At 34.3% G+C, this 25,162-nt stretch overlaps 1 protein-coding gene across 2 annotated transcripts; it reads left to right on the top strand.

Moving 5' to 3' along the window:
- The first annotated feature begins 517 nt into the window (after window positions 1-517).
- Window positions 518-24,928, top strand: LOC139687537 (PMS1 protein homolog 1-like). 2 transcript variants are annotated; one of them, XM_071584745.1, is made up of 14 exons: window positions 518-695; window positions 1,092-1,212; window positions 1,570-1,734; window positions 6,634-6,947; window positions 12,444-12,581; window positions 13,832-13,978; window positions 17,379-18,161; window positions 18,483-18,765; window positions 19,563-19,725; window positions 22,864-23,037; window positions 23,246-23,467; window positions 23,648-23,775; window positions 24,009-24,166; window positions 24,360-24,928. In XM_071584745.1, the coding sequence occupies exons 1-14, from the start codon at window positions 558-560 to the stop codon at window positions 24,519-24,521; spliced, it is 3,096 nt and encodes a 1,031-aa protein (XP_071440846.1). In that variant the 5' UTR covers window positions 518-557; the 3' UTR covers window positions 24,522-24,928. The 2 variants fall into 2 exon arrangements, with proteins under 2 accessions (XP_071440846.1, XP_071440847.1); XM_071584746.1 differs by lacking the exon at window positions 1,092-1,212 and having other exon boundaries at window positions 588-695.
- Window positions 24,929-25,162: the final 234 nt, after the last annotated feature.

The raw sequence follows: 25,162 nt of genomic DNA, 5'->3' as shown, positions 1-25,162 counted from the left end.
AATAACTACTCGTTAAGTGACTCTGATTTGAATGCACTAATTGTAAATATACAAATACTATATTGTGATGTTATACCTGCTCCACGTGCTCTGACACACCCATGCTAATTCACACGATACAATCCGGGCGTCGACAGATACTACATCAACAGCATACTTTTGAAATTTTTATATGTGATATAATGTTAAATATCTCCTCAATAAGAATGTACTGCGCTCCTAAATCGAGTTACATGCGTACTTTATAGCGGATACCTAACTTGTTAACATAAATAAGTGGATACATAGATTGTTCAGGAATAATACTAATAATAATTATGTTTTCGTACAAACCTCAGTCGATAATATCCTACGCTACCGGAAAAATATCTTTTCTATCAGAAACTGTAAAATAACCCAAACTTGACGTCTGCTCGAGATATTCAAATTGATCGCACGAAAAGTCTCATATCAGCGTTCTTCAACTGTTTCTTATAGCGCACATGCGTACGCATCTCGGATAATGGTGGGAAATTGTTTCATAAGTCTTTGGATATATACTTGTTTTCAATGTCGCAATGCATATAACCCCGTTGGATGCACGGACAGCTAAACTAATTGGTAGTTCTGTTGTTGTCACTTCAGTGTACAGTGTCATAAAAGAACTGCTAGAAAATGCTGTTGATGCTGGAGCAACTTCGATCAACATTTCCTTGGTATTATTTTGCATTTTATAAGTGCATATCTGAAACCTTTTCCGACACAGTAAAACGGAATCTTCATTTTTGTGAACATTCCGTGAGTCCAAGGAGAAAATTTCAATGATCCAAATCGAGAGGGTCAATATTTTGCTCAGACCCATATCGGGTGTGGAATAAGCCCAATTGTGTATGTTTGTAACATTAAAAACTTTTCGTGCTGGATCTATTTCTGCTGTTAATTCATTTTCACACCACGTATAATTTTTTTTTAAATACGCATGTATCACTTCAAAAAATAAGTTGAATTCACAAACAATTTTTGGGGCTTAAGAATTTTTTTCATTCAACAGATTTATCGATGATAACCTAAATTTCTTTTAACCGTCTTTGTTATATTTTTTTCTTTTTTAGGAAAAATATGGACTGAATCGCATTGAAGTTCGTGATAATGGGTCAGGAATATGTCATTCAGACATTCCATTTGTATGCTTGGCAGGTCACACTTCTAAAATACAAGATTTTTCAGATTTAGGTGAGAATGTCATGCGGAGATAGTGGAGTTGTGCAAATGAAAATTCAGATCAAATGATTAATTTGATAATAATCAGTTGCAGTGGTATTTCCTCTAGCATTCATTAAAGTAACCGAAATATAGTTTTAAAAAAAGTCATAAATGGTCATATGACATTTGGTGGGAGTTGCCGTATTTTAGATGAAAATGGACTATGGTGAAATTGGATGAAATATGATGCAATTTTCAATGGTGGATTTTCTGTTACATTTATAGGCCCCATTTATTTTCTTTCTCAATTTTTGTTATATACCTTGGATTGCTAACATCTTTTCATCTATATATTGAACAATTGGAAAATTTACCTTTCTTTTTCAGATAATCTGCAAAGTTACGGTTTTAGGGGTCAAGCCTTAAATGCTTTGTGTACTGTAGCCGATTTAAGCTTTACTACACGAACTTATGATGATGATGTTGCTACTACTTACTCTGTGGATAAAGAGGGAAGAATCATATCATCAGGACCATCATACTTAGGTATAGGTAAGAACCTTTATCATACTTCAAAAATTCATTAGCTCTCCTTTGTTGTATTTTATAAATGATTGTATTTTGAGATTGTAATTTCATAGAATAAGAATCCCCCAACCAAGTGATAATATCCTACCTTATATGATACCAAATGACCAATAAATAATATGTACAAGAATCCCTGCAACTTGCTTCAAAAAATTAATTTCCTTCCTAACGCAAGTTAATTGTTGCTTCCTCAATTATATGGCCAAAGAAGAATTTAAAAATACATTTTTTTAATAATCAGGGTGGCACCTCAAGAAAATATGGAAGACAGTAATTACTTAGATAGGTAGATACTGAGATAAGGTTGTTTATGCTGGCCCTGACTAAAATTAAAATCTGACAAATTCCATTAATAACAGTGGCATGCAGTTTGATGGTCCATAAAGATTCTCTTAATCAGATTCACAACAATTTGAACGGTAAAACTGGGAAAAAAGAAGGCATGTTTATTAGTAATACAAAGTAATCAACCCGAAGGTTGTTTTTGGTAGGTGATGGCAGAGTTCACCTAGTACTAAGCCCGATGGCATGTGAAATTCACACATCAGGGTAGGGGGGCCTGTTCCTTATAAAAAATATATATTTATTTATGTATGTGTGTGTGTATGTATGTATGTATGTATGTATATATATATATATATATATATATATATATATATATATATATATATACACACATATATATATATATATATATGTATTTACATACATATATATATATATATATATATATATATATATATATATATATAGTATAAAGGGTGAGGTGCTTAAATCCAGACAAATTTCAATTTGTATTTCTTGCCATATCGTAGTTCCACCGGAGGTCGTGATTGGCGTTCTTGAAAACTATAGGCATCTAGTAATCAGGCATAACCTCAAAATGGCTGAGATATTACATCCAAGTGGGAAGTGCAATCAAAGAACCACTATTATCAAAGTGTTTGCCCTGGGCATTACATTTCGAAATAGTTTGATTCTTCTGGTACCCCAAATCAACTGTTTACGATATTGTGGCTAAGTATAATGCTTCATAAAAGTATGTGTATAAAATATATATATACATTCAAACACGAAATCCTGCCATATGGCAAACAAAGTGGCAACATATGGCCACATGGCGCCACTGATCTTTCCTCTTGTGTGATGTCTATTCATCCTCTGGTTGAAGAAACAGCCCCCTGGTGCCATCTCTTGGCCAAAGAATCAGGGTACTTGGTGACATATGAGACCTGCAGGTCTCAGTGTACATTACGTTACCTCAATAGCTCAAGTGGTCAGAGCATCTGCCTGGCAAGTGAAAAGTGTTCAAGTCCCGGTCAAGGAAATATTTTTACCCTTGTGAGCTGCTTGATTCTGCCTTCCCCACCTCTCCTGTGTTCGTCCTTTCTATGTGTTGCTATCTCGTTTACTTATATCTATTTCCATGTGAATGAATATATATATATATATATATATATATATATATATATATATATATATATATACACACATACATAGCAATTCATTATGTTTATGTGGTGAATTTCCATACTTCCAGCACCAATATAGCAGTCTCAATTATAATGTGGAACAAATAGCAGATTTAGTTTTTCTGTTTAGGCCATGGATTGCTAGGGTACATCCAAGAAGAAGACAATGGACAGTAGATGGAAAAATTATTTATTTGTATTTACTTTATATTGCTTATCTAGCAAATTTTTTAATGGCTTCCTATATGCTATGTATTCTGCAAGAAGGTAAAGAATCTTGCGTCACATCTGTGTGTGTACATTGAAGGAGCATTCGTGCTTTTAGTTGGCCTAACCAAGTGTCACTCAACCAAACAACTGTTTACTGCTTCCCTACAACTGAGAAGTAATTTTAATTCTTATTGAGGGAAAAGTCGAGGCTAATCCCAGAAGTACCCGACCCGACAAAGAAAACACAAAAATGTTGGAAAAAAATGTATTTATTTTTCAACATTATCTCCTTTCAGCTCTGTATACTTTTCCTGGCAATGTTTAATAAGTTCAATACCCTTTTTATGATAAGAACTTTCTTACTTCTCAAAATAGCCATTAACTGCTGACATCACTTCTTCACAGTTGGAAAATCTTTGATCACCGTGCCATTTTTCAAGTTTGCAAACAGAAAATAATCCGAGGGGGCTATCAGGCGAATAGGGTGCATGAGATAGCAATTCAAACTTTAATTCATGAATTTTGGCCATTGCAATAACGGATTTGTGAGCTGGTGCATTGTCTTGATGAACCACACTTTCTTCTTAGGCAAATGCGGCCACTTTTGCTTCATTTCTTCCCTAAAATGTTGTAATAGGTTCGCATAATACTTGCCATTGATAGTTTTTCCTTTTTCAAGATAGTCAATAAAAATTATCCCACGTTCATCCCAAAAAACTGATGACATGACCTTGCCTGCATATCAAGTGGTCTTTGCCTTCTTTGGAGCCGGTTCTTCCTTTTGAATCCAATGTTTTGATCGTTCTTTTGTCTCAGTTATGAAGTAATGGACCCATGTTTCATCTATGGTTATGAAACAGCACAAAAATTCTGCTAAATTCTTTGCTGTAAAGATGTGCTAAACACTCAATTGATACATCTTCATGATGCTGGTTTTGCTCAATTGTGAGCGAACACGGCACCCATGTTGCACACAGCTTTCTCATGTCTAAATTTTCAGTTAATATGCGATGTACTGCACCTTTTGAAATGCCTACTATGTCTGCTTGCTCGTGCACGTTCAGTCGACGATCATCCAGTATCACTTTATGGATTTTCTTTACCATTTCTGGAGTCGTCACCTCATTTGGTCGACCAATGCAATGCTTGTCTTGACAGCTCGTTCGACCTTATTTAAACTCTGCTACCCAATATTTTACTGTTGTAAACAAAGGAGCAGACTCACCCAGGGTAGAATCCAGTTCAGCTTTTATTTTGGTTGGGCTGAGGCCTTTCCTACTACCATCATCTCTAGGTCAGGCCGGGTACTTATGGGACCACCCTCGTTCCACGGGTAAGAAATCTTTTACAATAGGTATGTTTTTTTCCACCAACACTAGATGCCTACTCATATACTCCTTATCGCTTATTAACAAATTTGAATTTTCTGAATGCTAGTGATACAATATTCCAAATGGAGTCATGATATGGTTAGTATTCATCTAGATGTTTTAATGATGAAGTTAAAAGTATAGATGTAGGACTTCAAAACTGAAAGCAAGATAATATCTGTACTGTGAGCAGGTTTATCATTTTGGTGATCCTCAAATTTTAAAATTATTTTATTAATTAATTATCCAGCCTTGAATACCAATTGTACAGTGGAGAGTGCTGAAACATTTTCCCATATAGACTAAAGTTTTGATTGGATTACATTTGGAATATGAGGTGGTTAAAATGGTATCTCAAAAAGTTGTTAAACCATTTTTTATCCTTGAAACCCTGGAATTAGAAAACATGTAATTGCTGGCCGCCCTGCAATAGTTATTAGGGGAAGTCACCAACAGCTATGGACATTTTTGCCATTAGGGATAGGTGGGTGATTTGGAAAAGGTAGGGTTTTCAGGTTAAGGATGAAGAAAAATTCAGTGTTAGCATTAGCCTTATCTAAATGAAAGGCACCAAGTGGTCCACATTTAAATGTATCCTATCCAATGGATGATGTGCTTGACTTGGAAGTTCCCTCTGCACAGCACTAAGTAGGGATTTGGTTACCGCTGAAAAATATTTCCACTGCTGGCATTTGAACCTAAGCCCTTAGGAGCTAGTATACCAGCCAATGTATAAAAATTCATCTACTTATATTAGAAGTGCTCAAATTGATATTTGATGATCAAATTATTAGGAAATATAGAATTTTGAACAGAAAAAATGGAAAGTGATAAAATTCAGCTGAGCCATTGGACTCCTTCGTAATATGTTTTAAACACCTGATAGGTAATTTGGTTTCCGACATCTTTGTTGCACTGCTGGCATTCAGAAACAAGTAAATAGATGGTAAGTATTTTCCAATATTTTTGGCTTTAAATTGTTTCAAGATATTTTGTGTTCAAAAAAATGTTATATGTGAAATCTTTACTGTCTGTTTCTCCACTTTCATAAACTGAAATGAATGAACTATACCTATTGTATATTCTGCCCAATTTCATGTTCAAACTTTAAGACTGATGTAGTTCAGAAGTTATGGAGCTAGTAAATATGTGTCATTGTGCACCCTTCTTACAAACCTTCATTCATAAGAATATATCTGACAGAATTTATGTTGCAGTTTTTCTTGTCGTGAGTTGCCACCAAAGGGTTTAATTTATAGTTTCTAAAAAGAGATGATGGTATGTAATCCACGAATTGTGCCTGGACATGTTTGGATGTCCTTGAGCACAGTGTGAGTAATACTCTTCCTACAAAGAATTACTTTCCTGTAACATAAATCATAATTTATTATGAGACTTACTGTAAGGCAATATAGTAAATCAAAAGAATTATGAAGTTTTAGATATGATTAAATTCAAAGTTAAAATGAAAATCCATTATCCATGCCATACATTTTATATTACCCATACCATGAAGAAATATAAAATTTAGTGGAGGAAACATAATTTTCAAGTATGGATCTCTTTCACACATATCCTTCTTAAGTTTAAGTTTTTTATGTTTGGGTTTGAACCATATCCATGTACTCCTTGAATTTATTCTTCTAGTCAGTTTTAATTAACTGTAGGCTCACTTTTTAGCAGCTGCAGGCTTGTTTAGTATTGGATTATCTTCTTCATTCAAATAGTTGCTATAAAGCTAGGAAAATAATTGAAATTTATATATTATTCCTTATTATATGTACCTTATTTTATGTTGGGTAATTTTTCAGGTACAACTTTCATAGTGAAAAATTTATTTATGAACCTGCCAGTCCGCCGGAAAATGCTCTCAACATCTCCTTCTGGTCTACGCACTATATTATGGTTGCTTCGATGTTTTTCAATGGCCAAACCTAATCTTGCATTTTCATTAGTGCATGAAGGTTCCCTTGTGTGGAGGAAATGCACTGCTCATGCACTAACATCAGCTGTTCAGGAGGCATTAGGTTACAAGCTTGCTGTTTTATTGCATCAGATGTATTGGAAGGGTTCTTACCATGATTCAGACTTACCATCCGAGGAAGAGGTTTGTGAGGATGTTGAAGTGAGTATTACTTCTACATAAAATGTTGTAAAAATGTCTTTTGGGCCAAACTATTTTAGAAGAGAGTAATTTCATTGTATTTTTGTGCATTTGAAATAAGTAAAACATTTCAAGAGAGAGTTTGGGTTTATGATAAGTAAAAGCTGTTAAATCATCATCATAATAGCCAAATTACCACGTAGAGGTAGGCTTAGGCCTACCGTGATAATTATTACACATCCAATGGACTTAAAAGTATTTTCTACCAGCCTTACCTCTTCTATTTATTATTTCCTCCTACAATTCTTCATATTTTCTTATCCTCTACACCAGTATTTCCCAAACTTTTTCGAGCCCCCAATGCTTGGATCCATAAACCTATGCTCCTATACTCAAGGCCTAATTGGTAGCTTTTAAATAATAATCAAAATCATAAAACAAAATAAGGAGCATCGACATAATTAATTTAAAAACAATGACTAATCAAATTTTTATTTAGAATCCAATAGATGTATAGTTTTCATGTCACATTTATGCAAAATACTCAATACACGATAAAAGGAACTGATGTGAGAATATACTTTTTGCAAAAATATAAATTATCAAAATAAATAATTTTAAAACGCTTTTTTCAGAAGTTAATATGTCCTTTTTTTACTTAAATTAAGCAATCATGCTGCATGAACATTTTCAATTTATGAAAATAGAATAACCAATCATGTTTTGTTAAAATTAGTGAAACGATTAAGTAACTATTGATTATAGTTTTTCAGGGTCTAGAAGTTATTTAAGGAGATTGTTTTGCCTAATTTTATTACATATTTCCATCGAATAAAATTTTAATGGGATTGATCGCCTGACACCAGTTTTCCAACATCCGGTTTAATGTCACTCGGCAGGAGTCTTAAATCACCATGTTCACATACCTGAAGCCTGTTCCTCTGCTTGGAAATAAGGTGAATGACTGCACTAAAACCACGTTGCACCAAATACGAAGTCGGAAATGCAAGGAGTTTTTTAACCACCATCAGTTATGCAGGGTAACGATCAGAAAACTCCTTCTGTAACCAAAACTCTAGATGATTTATCATAATTGGTTTCAATTCAATATCATTTTGTAGTCCAATTAATTCTTCCTCTAATGGTCCTACTTCCTCAATATCTACAAATGTATTTATTACCCAGTCTGAAATTTCCAACAAAAGAAGATCCTCAAATTGCTGCATCATATATGTATGCAAGGTGGCTAATTGGTCACAGAAGACTAAAATCATCATCACCGATACCAGCTTGCTCTTCTAGCTTAGGCAGGGAAGGAAATTTATAAAGCTAATGGCGACCTATGTCGCACTTAAATAAAAGTAACTTGAAAATAAAATACAGTCACCACAGATTTATAAGGTTAAGCCACCACCACCTTTATAAGGTTAGTATCATTTTCCTGCAACTGTGAATTCATTTCAATAAACTTTAAAAATAGTTCAGACAAAATTGCAATGTCACTCCTAATCTCTTTAAGGTTGTCCCTAAGAAAAGCATCTTTCTCCTAAAAAAAAACTGCACGACAGTGTCAAAAAGATAGTAGAAGGGCCTTATATGTATAATTGCCTTTTGATAGCCTACAAACTTCCATGCGTTGTGACAAACATTTGAAATCTTCATCGTTCTCATCACACAACTCTCGAAAGAATCGATCATTTAGAGCATGGGCTTTGAGTTTGTTAACCGCGGTAATTACAATGTTTAAGGACTTCGTAAAGGCAATCACTAAGTATTTTAGCCAGTAGATGTTGTCAGTGAATGACACAATAAATAGCAAAAACATTTGGTACATATTTTCTTCAGTATGCAATACAACCATAGTGACGACCAGTCATTTTCAGAGCTCCCTCTGTCACAAGGGCCAGCATGTCTGAATGTGGATTTTTTTGTCCCTGAAGAACTGCTCTATGATACGAAATATTGACTCCCCTTTTGTGTCAGTTTCTAATAACCTTGCAAACAACAACTCTTGAGATAGATTTTCATCTTTAATAAAGTGTACTTAAGGTAGAAACACAGATTAAATACGTGGCAAAGTTGATTCGTCCAACTGTTATTCAAATTCTGTTGTTCTCAGGATGTCGTGCTATGCATCTTCCACATTTTCAGCCATTTCATCTATTAGTCTTTGAACTGAAGTGTTGCTTAAGGAAATAATGTTTATTTTATCACATAGTGGTTCATGCAGAACAGTACTCAGGACTTCACTTACTGCTGGTAAGATGAGTTCTTCACCAATTGTTTGTGGCTTTCCAGATTTGGCAATTTATAGTGACATATTGTATGATGCCATCAGTGATATGTTTTGAAGCATTACACAACATACTTGAAAGTGTTGGACGATTTTGCAAGCTTTCACAAAGTGACTGAATAAATGTTAGTCTTTTCTATCTTGTCAAGATGTGACTTCTAAAAATGGTCAATTATTCTGGAAGGTTTCATTGCCTCATTTGAAGACACCCTTTCGTATAGTAAGCACATAGGTATGTGCTTGTTTATAGGTGACTATCAATCCGTACCTAAGGTAATCCATATTATACTGTCTGCATTTCATCTTTGAGGAGTCATTCCCTGCCATTCTGTTTCTACAGTAAAGGTTTAAATATTCAATTGTTAAAATAAAATTTAATATATATTAACTAAATAGAATGCACGTATGAGTTAATGATAAGACGTGGATTCAATCTTTAAGTGGTTGCTTTTTAAAATATAATTACTAATAACCATATGAAAAATATCAAGACAACATATTTATGTGCTTGCGGCATAATTTTTAGCATGTATGCAAGGCTGAATATATGAATTTGTTCTTCATGCCTGGTATAAAACTGGATTTATACACACATTATTTTGCTCTTGAACAGTAGTAGTTTCACTTTGGGCAAACTGAAAATATTAATACAGTTTATTGATTTTAAATAAATATTGTACGTTTCATGTACAACTGCAATACTTTTATCACGTGAGCGCAAATTTGATAATGATGCATAGTAAGTTTGTCCATAGGTCTGCACATTCACCTATGTCGAACCGAACACTCCACTGCAGAGTAAGCTCCTCTCGACTTCGATTTATAATAATGGTCTAGTCAGTTTAGGATGAAATAATATTTCTTTGGCTCTCATTCTGTCATTATGATCATATTAGTCCATGTAATTCTCTAAATTGTATTCATAAGAAAGGCAGTTCAAGGGTCTGTTGCATTGAAAGTGGCTTTGATTCAATTTTTTGATACCTGTGTGTGCATTGATTCAACTAAAGTTTATTCCATAATAAGGCTACCTTTTCATTTGATGATATTTTAGTAAGAGGAATTTTGTGAAGAAGTATGTTTACTACTCAGTTTACTCGTGAAGGCGAAATATTTCCAAAGTTTTCTTTATTCAAAGAATTATCGTGATTACTATCGATTGTTTGAAAAATGTTCAGCTTCAAGGAAATGCATGATCTCAGCAAAACCGTGACTTTGATCAGTGAACTGGGAATTAATTTAATTGATATCTAGTCGGCAAAGGGAAAGTTCAATCGTGTGTATACGAAGTATGAGATAAAAGGTCCTTTTTTTGAACTATCTATTACCATTTCATGAAAACATAAACAATATACTGGACATTAATTTTCGTAATATGCTTTGCCATTATAAAATAATACAAAAAATTATATGATAGTACTATAACTAGAATGATATCATGCGATGACTGAAAAATAACTCACCAATACAATCTTGATAATATCGTTGGAACCGAATGCTTTGGAAAATGACTATCCAGATAAATATTTGATGTAAAACCACTGAATCTAATAATCAGATGAGCTGATTCCTCTCTGGATTCACACCCGTTTTATTCGCACTGAACTTTACTGCCAAACTACTCGGTGTCGTGAGGTTTTGCCAACAATAGACCAAATGAGATTAAACCCCTTCATAAGTTTTCCTTGTGCGAGAAAAGCTTGTAAATATTTTTCAACCATTCATAATTTGAAATGTAAGGAATTACATGGTTTAAATTACTTCCAGATGCAGAAACAATGTAAACTTTAAAAATGAAGCTTTAAAACAGGGGCTAAAGGAATGTTACCAAGCCTCACTAATGTCACATTGTCAGGAGCCTTTTACACCCCCCTGCCGCTTACTTGCTTATTTTGCCCCCATAGACTAAAGTACCGCCCCACGGGAGACGGTAGTACCCACTTGTGGAACCATTGCTCTTCACTGTCCAAAAAGTCTATTATCAGCCAATTTTCTCCATGAAATTTTACTTCTACTGAAAAGTTCAGTACATTCCCAGAAAAAGATGCAGAAAAAATATTTTTAAATTTGTCCTTGCTATATAGATTTACTGGTTCCCTTAAAAACAAATAAAAGTTTTTTCACCATTGGATGGCCAAGAGTTAATATATTTTATATATTATTCATTCTACCACTAATGTGGACAATAAAATAAAATCAAAACAGAAGTTTTGTACCAGTATGTTTGTAATTTGAGTTTTATTTGCGTAAGATTAGAATTTTGTAGTATTATTAATTTTCCTGTTTGTTGTTTCTTAAATCAACTCTCAAGTTTTAGCATTTCTCCTTTATTGTTCTTTTTCCCTTTGCTTGCTGATTTTGTAAAGTTTGGAGTTAAATAAAGCAGCGGGGGTGAGGATGAGATTTGACATTTCAATGACGAAGGCTTGCTCGCCAAGACGTACCATTCAAACAAATATGAAGACTTGGAACATCAAGACAGATATTTGCAACTAAATACCCTTCTGATATTGTGACACCATTCTGAGAATCCTCAATGAATTCTCCATGGCTGTTGCAATAGACAGTAGAGTTCTGATGCGATGATTCCATATCATCCCATCTGCATTTGCAAATTTCACCTTTAGATAGATAGATAGAGGTCTTTATTTGGGCGAAATTGAGACCAAATGTTCCCTTATTCCATTTAACCTATCTTTGCTATGAAATGCTACAATAGGTTGAGTTATGTTACGTTACCTAAAGTACTACAAAAAGGTATAGTGGTGTTACACTAAGCGATATTACTGATCATAGCCCATTGCTCATGATAACAGTCAGAAAATACTAATCCTAGTTTCATACGACATCTGGTTTTCATAAATACAATGTCATGGTTCCTATCAATGTGCGATTAGGTTTGAATCATATAGTGCATACTTGCAGTTCCACATCGTACCGGTATTGTATGGATTGCATTTTGGGATTGGTTTTATGAGGGCTTCGAAATACATGTAAGACAAGCTGCAATTTTTTACCCCTTGCCAGTAATCCTATATGATGCATTAGAAAATAAAGCTATTTTTTTTCTGGCCAGACTATGATGATAACTTAATATGTGCTATGACTTGTTTTGCTGTAAGTGCCTGATCTGTCAGTATTTTTTCATAATATGATGCTAATAAAATGATTAAGATACCTCATTGTTTACTATAATTACCAAATTCATAATTAACTTTTTGCAGATAGAGATGGATATCCTGGTGCCTAAGAAAGGATCAAGCATTTCTGAATTCTGCTCCACTCAAACAGTAGAAGGCATTGTATTGAATGAATATTTAATAATCAATGGAAGACCAGTGAAGCACAAAAAAGTGGAAAAGGTTTATCATATTCATGAATTTTACTATTTTATTAACCCTTGTTTGGAGTTTTAAATGTTGGCATTTTTATTAAAAGTGTAAATTTTGAATCTGCAAAAATGTGCATAAGCTTTTGTATCGTAATGATACATAATAAAATGTATGGAATATATTTTTGTATTTTGGATTACATCTTTAGTAGAATTTAATTTTTGTGCTATATTTTGATTCAGATATTTAGCTGTTGAAAGAATTTATATTTGTGGGAAAAGGAGTATATTTTTCGTATTTAGAACAATTGAGATGGATTCTTTGGAAAAAATATCTAAATGATTGCAGATATAAAATTCAAGAATTTTCTATGAAATATTGTCCATTTTGTTTGTCTTCAGCAAGATTGAAATAAAATATTTTTACTGTTTTTGATCGTTTGCTGGTATATTTTACTTTTTTTCAGCATACATATACATATGTTGCATATTCATATTAAATGTATTTATAATTTTCATTCTTTCCTGTAATAATCATCTAAAGTTCTAATTTTAGCTCTTTACTGCAACCTGTAAGCTTAAGTGAGGAAGTTTTGTGCTTGAATTTTTCATCCTGTTAGTTGTGAAACTACTGCTTGTTTCCAATGGCTTCGCATAATTTCATATTTTCTTTCAACTCTGTTTATTATGACACCGTAGATCAGGTGTTAATGGTACCAGGAATCAAACTAAGGATTCCTTGTTTAATATTTGATGTTGAACCATTTTACAAGAGCTATGTTAGGCTCTCCATAAAATGTAAAACAAAACAGTGATGTAAAAGTATGGGAAGACCAAATTTTGAGGCAAGAAAGTTAAATAGTAATATTGTCACTTCTGTCGTCATATTTTATCAAATGCACAGTAATAGGGCAGGAATTATGGGTATTGATTTATAAATATTTTTAGTATCCTGAGGTAGCACATTTGTACTTTAAAGATTTGCTTTGAGGTGCCTATTGTGGTTCTTCATTTCACTTTACAAATTATACTTTACCAGTGCAAAAAACATATCATATACAAAATGGTACTTGATAAAATGATGGAAGGTAATCCTGATTATTTCACATTATTTGATCAGTAGCCTCAGACTATATATTTACATTAAGAGTTTTGGAAAATACATTTTTCCCCTGCCATTTTTGCATTGGCTTCCAATGTATTTATTAACAGCTAGAAATGATTTTTCTGTACTCATGTGTTTTAAGCTGATTGATATTTAATGTGTTTATTCTTTTACAGATGATGACAAGTTGCATTGGAAAGGGCCTGTCTTCTGACTTTCCTAATCGCAAAAAGCCACCATGGGTGTTAAGGCTGAATGTACCCACCCATCAATTAGATGTCAACCTTGAATCAGATAAGACAAAAGTTCTCCTAAGATGTGAGGTATGTTATAAGTCTATTAAATATAATTAGTTCCTTTTTTCAGCATCTCAATTCTAGAAATCTGCTAACTTTGGTTATTTTTATATACATTAGCATGATTACTTGATGGCTTTGAGTTTAATTTTGGCATGATATCATCATAATGAAAAGTATGTACGAGTATTAGTTAGACATAAACAAAATTTGTATTAGAACCTATCATTTTCTGTCCCTTTATGACACTCTCATACTACTTTGTGTTGAATGCCTGTGAAATCTGAGTTTAATGGGAAAGATGCAATGTATGTATGTATTGGTCAAGGGGCTACATCAGATCAGCCCAATGCATATTAAGATTCATGGCAACACCACATGTGAAATGTAGCTAAACGATTTATTAGGGAATTTTTAGGTTTTTCTGTACTTTAATGTTCTTTTACTATTTAATTTTCAATGAAATGTTAAAAATCTGTTGCTTACTACTGACTCAAGAGTGTGATATAAGCAAAACTTGTAATAACCGCAACCATTTTCTATGCTTGATGCAGGAAAATGTGATATACTACCTTGATCAAAAATTTCCCGGAATTTATTCAGAAAATTAAAAATACAAGTTTATTCATCTAAATCTATATTGTCCCCTTCAAAGTAATCCCCATCGACTGCAACACACTTATGCCAGCGCTTGATCCAATCCTCGAAACATTTTTTATATTCGGTTTTCGGTATGTCCATCAGTGCTTCCTGCGATTTTTCCATTACTTCCTCTCGGCTGCTAAAACGCGTTCCCCGTAATGGTTTTTTAACTCGATTGAACAGAAAGAAGTCACAGGGAGCCAAATCAGGTGAATTCGGTGGCTGTTGGATGGTATTTGTTGCATTTTTCGTCAAAAAATTACGAATAATGATAGCACTGTGCGACGGTGCGTTATCATGGTGCAAAATCCACGAGTTTTCTGCCCACATTTCTGGTCTCTTTCGGCGAATTGCTTCACGCAAACGTCTCATAACGCCCAAATAATACTCTTTGTTTACTGTCTGGCCTTCTGGCAAAAATTCATGATGCACTACACCGTTGTAATCCATGAAAACCGTCAGCATTGCCTTCTTTTTTGACTGAAAACGACGTGGTTTTTTTGGTCTCGGCTCATTTGGTGAATGCCATTCACTTGCCTGATGTCTGGATTGCGTGTCGTACTCATAAACCCACGTCTCGTCTCCAGTAATGATCCTTTTGATGAATGTGGGATCGGATTCAGCCTCGCAAATCATGTCTTTTGCGACGTCAACACGGTCTCTTTTTTGCATGAAATTGAGGTCTTTTGGCACCAACTTTGCTGCTACACGACGGAAACCCAAATCATTAACCACAATGTCTTGGGCGGATCCATAGGCAATGTTCAAGTCCTCCGCTATTTCTCTGATGGTTAATTTGCGGTTATTGACCAACATTTCTTTTACTTTATCAATTTTTTCACCGACTTTCGATGTCGATGGTCTGCCACTGCGTTCATCATCTTCGATTGACTCACGACCACTTCTGAACCGCTCGTGCCACTGGTAAACGACCGTTTTTTTTAGAGAATCGTTGCCGAAACACTTTTCCAACATTTCCAACGTCCGTGCGCCACTAAATCCGTTTTTTACGCAAAATTTAATACAAGTTCGTTGTTGCAAATTTAAATCCATTTCTGAAATTGTAAAAAATCGCCAACACACACAGAGATAGATGTACTCTTGGCTACGTAACTTTTGCAAATGTCAAGTTATGACACTAAGATTTAAAGGGAATATCAACAACAGATGTACCAATTTAACAAAAAAAACAGAACTCAAATCGGAACGATGGGAGCGCCACACGGTGGTTATTCCGGGAACTTTTTGATCAAGGTAGTATACAAGGGCTGTCCAGAAAGTAACCTCCATCTTGCTCTAAAAAATACACTGGAAAAGAGCCAGAAAATTTATAATTTTCATCTCAAAACTACATACTGCATATCTACTATTTCATGCACATTTGCCATACAAATTTAAACATTTGTCCAATTTCTGAACTAGTTTTCAAATTCCTTCCGCATAAAATTCTGCTGCCCGAGATCACAACCAACGTATGACAGTATCTTGTAGTTCATTGTCGAGATGACCACAAAAAATGTAGTCGCCTAACTTTTCAGCCATGTTTCCATGCAACAGAGTCATATTAATTTGTGGAAAACTTTCTAAAGATTGCAGATATTGTAAAATGCTGGTTTTCATGGGCTTTTCGTCAATTTAGAGGTGCAGCTCATTGTTCACCACAGATGGGCAGCCACTTCTGTCATCATCATGGACATTTAAATCCACTCTTAAACGAATAATAACACTGATGCACAATTCTGTTACTCATCATATTTGGGTCATAGAGAATTTCCCAATGAATGTCAGCAGCTTTGAAGTTTTTTATCAGTGAAAACCTTATCACTGAACGAACTTCATATTTGGTGGGAATTTCTGTTGTATTGTTCATTTTGACTCGCTGTTGTGAACAAAGCAGCACAGCCCTCCAGCCATTGCAGTTCGAGGTGTACTGACCTACCATGTGTATCAATACAGTGATCATTTGGCTCCCTCCACTAATTCTCACGCTACACGAAAATGGAGATTACTTTCTGGAGAGCCCTCGTAGTATTTTTCCAGTGAATTGGCTCAATCTAAGTTATACCCATGTACCCCAGGCCAATGAGATGCACATTTCGGAGTAAAAAAAACTGCATCTTATGTGCCGAAAAATATGGTAACTGGAGTTTTACAGAAGAAATTCCAGAGAAGGATATGAAAACTGATCTTTCAGTAATGAACAGCTTTAATTGCTACATCAAGAGAGAGAGATGGGCATCTTTATCCCTTAGTTTTCTGAAGTTTCCGTGGAAATTTTCATACCCAGAAAATCATATGGCTTGGGTTTCACTCGGGGTGTTCATAGACATCACCATTGAACCTAGGGTCCTTATTTAACATTTTCTTGAAAAATTAAGGGACAGAATATATCACTGGTTTTCATTTATATTTGATTGTATGTATCCATGTCTACAAATTAATACATTATGTATTAATTTTAAATATTACTTATATCTCATATTTTTTGGTATAAAATTATTTGGCATTCAAAAGAGGCTGAAACCCTTTGTCCTGTTATGCGTTAGAATTAATCGTTGCTGATATTTGTTACTGAGCAAGATCATTTAGCTCTTGGCTGATATTTGTCATTTTATGGTGAAAATTTATCATGGTATTTACCTCTTTGAAATTTTATCCAAAACATTTCCAAATTTTAAATTTAAAAATATCCAGGCTGTTTTATTAGGACTGATTTTGAAGATAATCTTTTACCATGTTTGAGATATTGTGACATGAATTCATTTGTAATATTTTATTTTCTTAGGAAGTGATTCTTCATACTTTAGAAGAAAGAATTATAACATATTATGGTATCGAAGCAGCAAGTGTTGATCCTTCATCACAACCCTTGGAAGGGAAACAACGGAAAAAGAAGCTTGCAGTACCAAAAGAAAGTATTGAGGATCAAAGCACAAGTTCGCCAGATTCATCTCTTCATATTGGCAGTAGCAGTGGGAATATCAATTATTCAAACTCAGAATCTGATCAAAATCTTTTATCTCACCCTCCTCCTTCCAAGCAAGCGAGAATTGAAGTGGAAGAATTAGGTGGAGGAAGTGGTTCTGATTATCTCAATTTGGGCAATGTAGACCCCAGTAAAAATAATCAACCATTCCTTTCACTAGAGCCATTTGAAATTTCAGATTCACAGATACCAAATGTTGAATCTCCTGAAAATTTGGAGGATATTGAAAATGTACTTGATGTTAGCACTCTTAAGTTGTGTTCAAAAGAGTTGGGCTTGGGGTCATTTCGGATAGAAGTGTTTAGGAAACCAGAGGACATTCCAGAAGTGCAGGGTATTCCAGGGAATGGGGGTTCTGTTATGAATGAAATATTGGACTTTGATTCAACTGAATCCCGCAATGAAATAGAGGACATTATCAAAGAGAATATCATCAATGACTGCACTGAAATGGGCATTGTAGATAAAGATGTTATCCAGGAAACTGAAAACTCCATAAAAAATAACGAAAATGAAGTTGAGCTTGATCTGGAGGCATGGAGCAGGGGGAAAATGAGTGTTACTGGAGTGCCTATTGAAGATGTTAGTAATTACCTTGAATAAGTATCTTTCATGGCTAAGAAAAACAGCTCACTGTTTTATTATAACTATTCCTGTTAAGTATATGAATTTCTTCATTTTTAAATTTAAAATCATTTTTGATGTGTCAACTACAGTTATCATTGATATTTGTGTTGGTGGTTTTTTCTTGATAATTGGTTGTTTCTATATTAAATTTTATAATTAATTCAGTTTTATGAACCATGTATTTTTTGTTATGCTCAGCTTACTGTTCTAGATTAGTTACTTTACTCCAAAATTCATATCTTTATTATTTTACGTGCACACGAATGTCTCTTTCAGCCTGTTAAAATTCTGCAATCAGAACCAAATCATCAGTTACCCTCCAAGAGTGAAAGTGATCCCAAGTTGATAGCCAATAAACATGTTTCCACTGCTCCTTTTAAAGTGGAAAAGAAAGTAGCCTTGGATGAAAAATTGTCAGCTGATCAATCATCATCTGGATCTAGTGAACATACACCACATAAAAGTTTTGTGGCATCACCTTTACCAAATGCATGCAGCCAACTTGGGCGGCGAGATATGCGAGGCTTCGATTGCTTTGCTGCCAAAACAAGACCAAAGAGTAAGTTTCAGAGCTCACAAAATGAATTTCCTGATAAATTGTATATAGAAATAATTCTGCTGTGTATAGAAGAATCTAACAGTATTACATAATTTTTTGCACTGTTAATTGTGCAAATAAAAATGTTTGAGCTCTCTTTATTGAACATCCCCCATAGAACCCAGCACTTGGCAATGAGCAGAGAGCTTTTTATTTTTATCACTGAAAGTATTTGATATTAAAGTTATTTTTTATATTCATAGTTAATTTATTGCTGTATTCAAGCTAGTGAAGCAGTGTTTCACTTGTTTCATTAAAATCCATGCCACTGATGGTTCAATTAATAATGCTATTTGTCATGTGTAGTGGTATCTCATATGCTGGATATAAAATGTTGTTCTTTGAATCTCCCCTGTGATAATTGAATGGAAAACTATTAAGCTGTTATTCCACAGTATTTAATTAGATAAGACCTAGGTTTCGATGTTATTGGCATCTTCAGGTCCTGCCGGATGACGTTGAACATTGAAACCCGGGTCACATCTGAATAAAATGCTGTTGAATCACTAAGTTATGGAATTTCATTGTAATATGAATTAATTTCATAAGGTTACCTCTAAAACCACCTATTATCCCTCATGTTCTCCTGCCATCCTTTTCTCCTCTTGTAATTTCTTATGATGTGATAATATATTATCCTAATTTGAGTGCCTGATTAATTATTACCTGTGGAACTTAATGGAACAGTCCTTATCCTACCAGTCACCAGGCTTAATAGGGGTAGTTAAACAATAGCATTTTATCATGTGTTGAAATAGTCATTGCAGAGCAACCAGGAATCCTTTTCACCAATGTTGCATCAGAATTAGCCAAACGCTGGGAAGAACTCGCTGATGAAGAGCGTGATGAATTTAGGAAAGAAGGCATAGCCAAAGCAGCAGCTCGTCATAAACCACCAAATTCTGAGCTTTTGATTGAAAGGTAACTAATTATGTTTCCCATTAATATTAATTTTGTAATCATGCATAAGATATTTTTTATTAGATTTTCTCTTGGTATTGTATCTACACTGGACCTACCAACCTTAATACTGTGAATTCAGGGGTACTTTATTTGCCATATTAATCATAATTAGCCTCTCTTTATGTCTATTCTTTGGTGCCACTGGTGAAAATTATTTATACCACAAGCATCATTCCGAGTTGATTTTACATCTAAATGATGTGGTCCATTTCTTCTTCTGCTTGCAAATGCTGTTTTATTACATATAATCACGCATTAATATCGTCACGCATTTTACATCCCTGCTGATATCAAATAGCATCAATGTCCTTTTTAGGTGATTGACCAACAGAAAGCAAACTTTTTATTTCAAACTTGGAGCATGCATTATATTTTTCAGTTCAAATTGCAGTCAATTACATTCAATTTGAGAGATATTTGAGATTGATACTTTGTGAAATTCCATTGTGATTCTCAAGGAATAATCAAATAAATTTGCATTTCCACAGGATATCTTGTGGAAGCACAAAGTTTGTTTATTCTTCCATTGCCATCACTTACATTCAAAATTACACATCCAGCATCATACTTAAAATATGATGGTTATTTCTCACATAAGTTTTTATTTGTCTGTTAAATAACATTTTTATATACAGTCTTCAGGATGTGACATGCACATGCATGCATCAAAGTCTAAGGATTAGTCAGTCTTACAGCATTGCTGACAGAACAAGCAGAAGACTTTTCTTTAATGTAATGCTTATATAGTGGATAACTCCATTGAAAGTTACTGTTGTGGTATCTCACACAATTTCTGAGAACTTTTTTACATCATATTTCCTCTCTTTTTCTCTCTCTGAATCTCAGTTCTGTTCCTTTTCTAATCTTTTTTCATTTGTTTCCAAGTAAACTTCAGCATACCATCTTCCTTATACCCTTAGATCCAGAATTTCAATAGTTGTGGGTCAGATGTGAACTTCTGGCCTTGATTCATATTACAGATCTGCTATTGCCATCAAGAACTCTTAAACTCTCTCTCAAACCGATGCTATTCTGAAAGCATTTAATAGTCTTTAGGTAATCCAAATCCAAAACTTTTTCAAATATTAATCAATTTTGTATCAATCAATCAACTGTATCAAGTTGAGCTAAGATTTATGTATGATATGAGAGATTTTTACTATGGCAAACTGTGTATAAGCATGGCTACAGGAAACTTTTCCCAGTCTTATTCAGCGCACTGAATGAACTCAGTGCACAGACTACCAATTACCTTCATCCTTATAAGCTTTTATCCTTGTACATGTTTTAATTTGATTTTTATCCTGTGTCTGCCGGTAAAAAAAGGGCTATACTTAAAAACTTTTAGACTTTTTATTGTTGAATTTTTTCCATGATATTTTTATATTGACTTGTATTTTTATCTTTCAGTAATTTTTGTACAAACAGTCAAAGTTTGTCTTACCTGACTTTTAATCTACTTTAATCCTATTTTAAATTTAAAATGAAGTATTAATTATTCCATTATTTGTGTAGTGTGGTAAACAGTGTCAAAAAGACTGAAATATGGATTATGAATTATCATTTGCTATACATTTTTCTGAAGCTGTTATTCTGCATTTTATGTACACTGATTCAGCTACTGCTGTAGTGATCAGCATCGTGCTGATGACATTTATACTGTATAGTTACTTAAAGTCCTGAAGAACATGAAAGCTAATGTGAGAAAATGTTTAGTTATTTTATCATAAATAGCACACTTTGTTAGTTGCTATTTTTATCGTCTCACTTTTTGCTCTCTTTTAAACCAAAAATCACGTTTCTCATTATTCCGGACTCCTCTTGCTGGTGAGAGAGTGGTATTGTCATAATGAAGGCATGGTAACCCAATGGGTAGCACATTTGGCTAATAACCAATTACCCTAGCTTCAAATCTGGTTGACAATGATTACCCTCAATTTTCTTCTAACTCTTAAATTTTGCAGGTGTCAGGTCTTCCTGAAAAACCACAGTTAGTACAGGAGAAGGATTTCTCCTCTCACTTACCCCTGACCATAATGTTTTAATTTTATATGCCATATGGCTTAGCATTAAGGGAATTCTGCCCTCTCCTATCAAACCTAACTTTGGATTAATTAATATGGTTTCATAATAATAACTAAAATAAATATAATTTATTTTTTCTTCAACATTTACTTTAAATTTGAAACAATTCATGTAACTGAATGGTAAATTGAGTCACATTTTGCTATAAAATTTAGTTTGTGTCATGTGGGGCAAGAGCACATGTATCTTTGTTAATTTGCATCAAATTTGTAGGTAGCGTGGTAGCCTGATGGGGAGAGCTTTTGACTCTTGATAGATGGTCATAGATTTAAATCCAATCAAAATCTCTATATATACCCCTCATTGCTCATATGTTATGATCTGAGTTGTAGTACCTCCTGGTATACTGTGGTATACCTGTTTAATAGATGATAGGGAGAAAAAGGAACCTTTATCTTGCAATGTGTGAGTTTCCCTTTTTACCCTTATTTTTCGAAAGAGCTTTTGATTTGAAGATTCTCTTTTGGTATTAGGGAGAGTAAGCTCAAATTTAAAAAGATACTGGATTAGCAACCATGGTGTAACAAAGGTTCTATGCAAGTCTTTATATTATTTTATTGAAATCAATATTTAAAATTTTTATTGTATCATCACTGTTGCGTAGTCCAGGGGGTAGAGTGTTGGACTGCTGACTGGAGGGCCCAGGTTCGATTCCTGGCCAAGCCTCTCTGGGCACCTGCAGCTTCACCCAAGCTATGTGATTTTTCGGGTACCAGATCTTCCTGGGAAACCATAACCAGCACAGGGAAAGGAACTGGCTGCCCTACCCGGATGTGCGAATTTCTCATGCCGCTGAGCTTAGTTCTGGGCGAACTCTACCGTCACCTACCAAACTGACCTTTGGGTTGATTACTGTGTTTATGGTTTTTACCCCCTACCCTGATGTGTGAATTTCACATGCCGGCGGGCTTAGTACTGGGTGAATTCTACCGTCACCTACCAAACCGACTTTTGGGTTGATTACTGTGGTTATGGTTGTATTATCACTATTATAATTTTCATATGTTTCAGCTCGCTACCTAAAAAGACTGCTCAAAAGCTACCAGTGATTTTAAATGACAAAGCCAAACAGGAAACTCTTTTGAAAAAAGTAGTGAAAGAAAAACAGGAGACTCAATGTGTGCCAGTCATTGGTAGAACACAAAAGGTTTCTTTTAATGAAATTCAGCAAAAACTTAAAAAACGGTATGTATGATGTAGATGTTTATTATGAAATTATGGCATCTTGCTTACAATTATTATAAATTTCAGTAGTTTGAATTTTGCCTCAGAAAGAGAAGCCATCATCTGATTTATCCCTTCTTTATCATTGAGAAGAGCATTAAATAGTGGCATCTAATAAGCACTAGTCTCCATTTTTTATCCAATTTCTTCTTTTTTCATTATTTTTCAGGGAAGAGGCAGCCCCTGAGAAACAACAGGGGAGGTTGGCAGATGAAAGAGTATTTTTGATTGGTCAGTTGAAGCCTAGTGGAATGTGGGTTTACAGGCAAGGAAAGGATGTTGGGATCCTGCGACATTTTGCTCTTCAGGAATTGGTGGTGTATCAGAAGTTGATGGATAGTCTTGCTTTACCTCTTCTTCCTTTGGCAGTTCCAATAGTATTTGATGAAAGGTGACTATGAAGAGATAAAATTATTGGTTTTGTTACTTTGACGGTGATAACCATAAGCTGATGTTTGGAGAACACTTGTTCATGGAGTTCTCAAGTATTGCATTTCCGTCTATCATTAATTCATAAATATTTTCGTGGAAAACATCTAGAAACTGGAAATTGTTCTCTTTATGTCTTTAGGGCAATTGGATCTGAGCTGTGGAAGAAATTGTTATCATTGGAGAGTCATTATGATGTCATCAAGCAACAGACTTTGGTTACAAGTGAATTAATTGTTAAAAATGGATTTCAAATCAGTGTTCTGGAAGGTAATTTGTGCATTTAAAAATTTTTGTTAATTAGCTTAGCATTATATGTCTGGAGTATGTGTTTGTGATAAGTTAATCATCATGTAAATCTGTGGGATTCTGCAGTTTTGAGCTTTGTATTTCACTCTGTATCTTATATACAGGTATCCTGTACATATAGCAATCTCTATTGATTGGTGTCGAAGACTTCTGTGGGTTTATTATTCTTAATAGCCATTCTTTATTCCTTGAAGGTGATGGCGAAAATGATTCATCTGCTCTTATAACAGAAGTGGCTAGTGTGATTTCAACATATGGGTTGGATGACCTTAAAGAAGTTCTTCAGATAATTGAGTCTGCAGATGAAAAGTTATCAAAATGCCGTACCCTTCAAATCTCAAGTTATATTGAGGTATGTTCTCACATAATTATATCTGCCTGATATATGTATTTGTATTTAGCTTTGACTCACTTCTTATCTTAAACCGATTAGTGGTTAACCAAGTGACACTTGTCCTGTATTGCTTCCCTCAATGTATTATTTCATATAATAGGTGATAATTTTTATTCATTTATGCTAATAAAGATTTTTTTCTTTTTTAAAGTCAGAAGCTATTAGAATGTGTCGTCAATCTTCTCCTGTGTTGCCAAGGCATGATGTCCTTGCCCTTTTAAAGCAGTGGAATGGTAGACCAAAATGTCTTCACAGCCAACCAGTTCTCATTCCATTCGATGCTATAGCTCAGCCAAGTGTGATATTTAACTGATGGAAAGATAATAGCCCTTTCAGTTAGGTAATGCCTATTGTTGTATCAACATTAAGTGTAAATTTATTCATAGTGAATAAATATGTAAATGTATTTTATAACCTTGCTTTTGACTACCTCTTTATCATGTCTTAAATAGCATAGAAAATTTCATGTAGGTCATGCTTTAATACAAGTGTTGAGTATTCACTTAGTTGGTTATTGATAATCTGTATAACTTAACCTTTTGCACTCGAATGTCGAGTGTGACTCGACACGGTTAGCAACGGCAGCAGCTTGTATGTCAAGCCACACTCGACACGGAGTTTCACCACGAGGGGAATTGGGATTTTTTTCTATTTTTCCAATAACTTTTCTTGTAATCATCTGCATGAAAGGACAAGTAAAATAAAGCTTAATTAATAGCATGGCTTGTTTTATAAATGAATAGCATCGACCATTTTGTCGTTGTTGACATAAATGCCGTCTCCCAAAGGATGCCACCACCTACGCAGATGTGTTTTGTTATATTACTGTGTTGTAAGTTCTTTTTTGTTTCATTGTTTGCCCTTCATTACTTGGAAGTCAGCTAAATGTAAATTAATGTCTTTTAGAGATTATTGGTGGTTGAAAAAAGATCGCCAGAATGTAAAGTTACCTCA

Source organism: Hetaerina americana, unplaced genomic scaffold, assembly GCF_022747635.1.
Source record: "Hetaerina americana unplaced genomic scaffold, ioHetAmer1.1.p SCAF_2, whole genome shotgun sequence".
In the NCBI taxonomy this organism is placed as follows: domain Eukaryota; kingdom Metazoa; phylum Arthropoda; class Insecta; order Odonata; family Calopterygidae; genus Hetaerina; species Hetaerina americana.
Note: the sequence above shows the minus strand (reverse complement) of the source record. Positions and strands in the feature narration are given on the sequence as shown.